Here is a 4,798-nt window from a genome sequence, read left to right on the forward strand (position 1 = left end):
GCTTCACTGTTGTTGGAACCTGCCGGGCTCCCCCTGGGTCCTACTGCCCTTGGTTCCTGTCATTTTTTACAGGAACCAAGGGCAGAGAAATACGAATTTTCTACGTTTCCAGGGGCTCCGCAGGCCGGATAGAATGGCCTCGTGGGCCACATCTGGCCCGCGGGCCGTATTTCGCTCACCTAGTAAAAGCTGAGTTGCACATCCCAAAGAGAGAGAATTTCATTCGTTCTGCATATAAGGACCTGGAAATAAGCAACAACTTCAGCCTCATTGGCAGCAGGAGGGCCTCCGCAGGTTCCCAGGGGCAGCTCCGAGCTGGCATTTGGGGGAGTGCCCCGAGCCTGAAGCAAGAAGGCTGCAGTAGCACCGCCCGGCCGGGCCCGCGGCCGTAGTGTGCGGGAGCCTCATCGCCCCCCGCCCCCGGGCAGTAGGGAGCAACGGGCCCCGGGCGCTGCGCTCGCTGCTGGAGCGGATCCGCCCGCGGCTCCCAGCCAAGCCGAGCGGCTCCTCGGGTTGCAGGCAGCCGCAGCAGCATGACTCGGTGTCAGCTTTCCTCTCCGGCAGCCGCCCCCCTACCCGGGCAGCGTGCACACACGCGCTTCCAGCAGCGCCCACCCCAGCCTCGCTCTGCGATCCGGTGCCACATCAGCTCCCCGTTGTCAGGCTCCCGCACCCCAGCAGCCACCCGTGTTTTAACAGGGCAGAATAGAAGCCACCCCTGCCCCGCAATACCCCAGCTCCTTATCACACCCAGCCAGTTGCTCGTGCCTGGGCACCTATTAATGCATATCCCTTTCCCCCAGCTACTTCCACCTCCCCCCAACCTCTAGTCCCCCCAGTAGTGTATTTTTTTTTTTTTAACATGGAGGATCCGAAAGGCTACAGGGCAGGACTCGGGAAACTCCAGCTTTTGGGGGCTGCCCTGGCTCGGAAGTTTTATTTTTAAACTTTTAAAATTACAAAGACAAGCAAATTCCTCCCTGGACATATGACACTTGGAAATGAAATGGACAAGCAGGTGCCAATCCTAGGGGATCTCCCTTTCCACCCTCCACCCCACTTAGCTTTAAAACAGCAAACCCACCCTAGCTAGGGATCTCTCTTTCTCTCATATATTATATAAATAAAATAACCTTATAATAAAATTAACCAAAACATATAATTTTATTGGTGTAATCGACACTGCTCCCCACATAACGCCCCCCCAACTTCCCTTTGCCAGCTCTCACCCTCAACTCCCCCCCCACAAAAAAAGAAAAGAAAAGCCAAAGCACAAGCCTCAAGCCACAGCAGGTCAAAGCTCCAGCTCCACAAAGCACTTGCAAGAGGTTCAGTCCATAGGGGTTGTAGATAGAGGGGTCCCTGCCCAAGCCATGGTTCCCAGGTGGGTGCTGCAGGGCACTTGGGAGAGTGCCGGGACTTCCCGGAGAGGTTTTCCTAATCTCTTCTCTGAAGCCCAGGAGGTTTTGTTGAATTTGAAATCAGGTAGATCAGGACAGCAGCTCAGACTTGTGGAAGCAGCACTGCTTCTTTTGAAGGGGGGGGGGGCAAGAAATCTGCCTTCCCTCTTAAACCCCACTCCACTGCCATCAGCAGCACCTGACTGCAAAAGGCACCTTTAAAAAAAATAAATATTATAAAACATCCATCCATGTGGCGCACCCTGCAGCCCATTCCTATTTCAAGCCTAACCCCCTGCCTCCCACAGAGCCAAGTAGGTGGCTTGGATGCCAACTCGAGTCCACACCTCTCCCCACTGCCAGCTTGTCTCTCTTCCCATAGCAGGTCACTACATCGGTGAGGGGGGGGGACACTGACCCACTGGAGCCAGGTGAAGGGAAACTTAGTTGATGCTACATCTATTCATCCCCTGGGGGCCAACAAGCTGGTTCCTCAGGCCCTTTCAATAAGGGGTCTTTGCCCTGACCTTCTGACCCAGGCCAGTTCCTTGCACAGCCAAATATCCCTACGGGCAGAAGGAAAGTTAGTACATCCATCCTCTTTCTTCTCCACCCAACATGGACTCCCCCTGCTTAAAAAAAAAAACAACCCAAAAACCAAACCCCAAACCCACAAGTATTCCATACATTCAAATTAAAAACAAAAAGGAGAGACATGAAGAGAGTTCTAAGATTACAACAGAATAAAAACAAACCAATAAACACTTAAAAGGGGACTCTCACTGTGGAGAGTTTCTCTCTCTGGGTTGGCTTTTTTCTTGCCTTTTTAAAGCAACTGAATTGTTGTAACTATTTCAGGGAAATAAGTGCTCAGTCTCTATAAAGTTGCAATAAAAAGGAAGAAGAGGATAAAAGAAGGAGACTATTTACAAAAGCAGACGTGAAGGACAGCGTTCAGGAAAAAGGATGCAAGCTTCACTTCTTCTTGGCAGATTTCTTTGTGCTGGATTTTGCTTTGGGTTTGGATGGCTTTGCCTTCTTTGGCTTTGATGCCTTCACTGGTTTGGGCTTAACAGTCTTTGGCTTCTTGGCTTTCTTTGGAGTGGCTGCTGGCTTCTTTTTGGCTTTCTTGGGGGCTGCTTTGGGCTTCCTGGCTGGGGCCCTGGCAGCAGCTTTCTTGGGTTTAGTGACTTTCCTGGGCACTGCAGCCTTCCTGACTTCCTTCTTGGCTGGTGGCTTCTTGGGTTCATCACCCTTGGCCAGGCGGAAAGACCCGGACGCGCCGATCCCTTTGGTCTGCTTGAGGACACCAGTGGTGACCAGCCGCTTGATGGACAACTTGATCTGGGAGTCGGCGTTCTCCCCCACCTTGTAGTGGCTCTTGATGTACTTCTGGATGGACTGGCGAGAGGAGCCGGCGCGGCTCTTCTCAGCCTGGATGGCCGCCACGATCATGTCGGAGTACTTGGGGTGCTCCGTCCGCTTCTTGCCCGCCTTGGCCCGCTTGGGCTTGGCGGCCGGGGGCGAGTCCTCCGTCATCCTCCCTTTGGCTTCCCCCTCCTGCAAAATGCCCGGTGCCGAGGGCCTGGCACCTCTGTTGCCCAGCACGCCTCGGCTTCGGGGTGTCCCAGCTGCCCCTCTGCTGGCGGGCCTGGCGGAGGAGGCGCGGCTCCTGCCCTGGCACCGGGCTCTCTGTGTCGGCGGGTCCCCGGGGAAGGCCCCTCAGGGAGGTGGGCGAGCAGGTGCCCGCTGTGCCAGGCCGCTCAGCCTCCTCCCCCCGGCTCCGGCTGTTCCGTCGGCCGCATCCGGGTATTTAGCGGCGCGGTGCGGACCGCGGCGGGGACCGCATTGCTGCTCTCGCCGCCCCGGGGCCCGGAGCGGCCGGGTAGGGTGGAGGGGTGGGCGGCGCCGCTAGCGCAGAGACCTGTACCGCTGGGGTGGGGGTCCCGTGTCGCTGCCGCCATGTTGCAGCCCCGGCTTGCGCGGGGCTTCAGTTGGTGTGAGGCTGGACCCGGGAGTCGCGGCTGCAGCCCAGGCGGGTCCGGCTCCCTTTGTGCTGGGCTGGGAGCGCCGCGGGGCTGAGCCCTTCTCCCCGCCCGGGCCGCCCAGCACCACGAAAGGGTTAATCCGGCCCTGCATGGCCTCATGTATCTGCGCATGCGTGTGTATCCGTGGGGGTGGGGGGGATATGTGTGAGCCTGCGTGTATGCATAGATGTGTGTGCATGTGTCTATGCTTGTGTGTACGTATAAGTGTGTGCATATCTGTGTTTGTGTGTACATGTGTATATGTACATGGGTGTGAGGGTGTGCACGCATGTATGTGTATGCGTGTGTACATACTGAGATGCAAGATTTAAGCATGGAAACCTGGGTCGTTGAGGTTTCCATAGCTGCCCCTCCCATTGCGTGTCCCCAGTATTATCACTCCCACCCCCATAAATGCAGCGGGCTGTTTATTAGCGGGGGATGGAAGGGGTTGGGTTTAAGACTAGATGGATGATGTGGTGGGGGTCACTTCTTTGCCTGCTGATTGGGAGCTGCAGCCCCTGGGCCTGAGAGAGGAGGGGAAGAACAGTGCTTTAGCCAGCTGCAGGCAGAAGTGAGAGTGTTACAGGCAGGAAGGGAACGTTGGGGGTCCATTGCTGTGCTAAACATGCAGGGACTGAAGCGAGGATGCTCCATGCAGCACATCCATGGGCAGCAGGTGCCTCATGTATCCCAGCAGTAGCTAGAAGCAGGCATGTGATAGTAAAAAGAAAGAAACTCCCCTCCTGTTGAATCAAAAGGTGGGGAGAGGGCAACACAAGTATCTTGGGGGGAAGAGGGGGATAAACATGCTTTTATTGGAGAAGTGAATGATCTATAGTCATGCAACTGAGTCTTCCTTGGCAAGCTGGAAACCAGAAGGGGATAGCAGATCAAACAACCACCCCAACTGGAGCAGAAGGAGCTGGAAAAGGAGCAGGTTAAATTCTGAAGTGCCCTGCACTTGGGCTAAAAGCATTTTTTTAAGGTGGGGAGAAACTTGGGTTGAAACAAGTCACGTAAAAGAAACAAATGAGCATGACATGCATTGCCAAGCCATGTCAAGCCCAAAGGAATTTGGTAAGCATTTTAGGCAGAGAAGGGAGATCACTTTATAGTCATGCGCTCTCTCCTCCCAGATGAACACTATATCCATATATATAACATATATACACAGCTATAGGGGCTGACTGGCTAGGAGGAAGGATTCCAGTACAAATATGTTCAAATGCAATCAGGGTTTCGAAGATACGGACACATGATTTTGTATGGCTCTGGGTCCTTACTCTGCTGCTATAGAGGATTATGTGCCTCTTTTCATACACAAATACAAGCCACCTGCACCAACCCACTGACAATCCCATGCAGAAG

General features: G+C 54.5%; 1 protein-coding gene across 1 annotated transcript; it reads right to left on the minus strand.

Annotated features, from left to right (window-relative positions):
- Positions 1-1,176: 1,176 nt before the first annotated feature.
- H1-0 (H1.0 linker histone) lies at positions 1,177-3,547 on the minus strand. Its single transcript, XM_090043062.1, has 2 exons — positions 2,331-3,547; positions 1,177-1,616 (listed from the first exon to the last, which is right to left on the minus strand). The coding sequence occupies exon 1, from the start codon at positions 2,937-2,939 to the stop codon at positions 2,376-2,378; it is 564 nt and encodes a 187-aa protein (XP_089899188.1). The 5' UTR covers positions 2,940-3,547; the 3' UTR covers positions 1,177-1,616; positions 2,331-2,375.
- Positions 3,548-4,798: the final 1,251 nt, after the last annotated feature.

Source organism: Crocodylus siamensis, chromosome 4, assembly GCF_052110815.1.
Source record: "Crocodylus siamensis isolate JL-2025a chromosome 4, ASM5211081v1, whole genome shotgun sequence".
Lineage (NCBI taxonomy): Eukaryota > Metazoa > Chordata > Crocodylia > Crocodylidae > Crocodylus > Crocodylus siamensis.

Bases quoted from the DNA above. Each gene is read 5' to 3' on its own strand.
- H1-0 (XM_090043062.1), bottom strand. From the start codon at position 2,939: ATGACGGAGGACTCGCCCCCGGCCGCCAAGCCCAAGCGGGCCAAGGCG.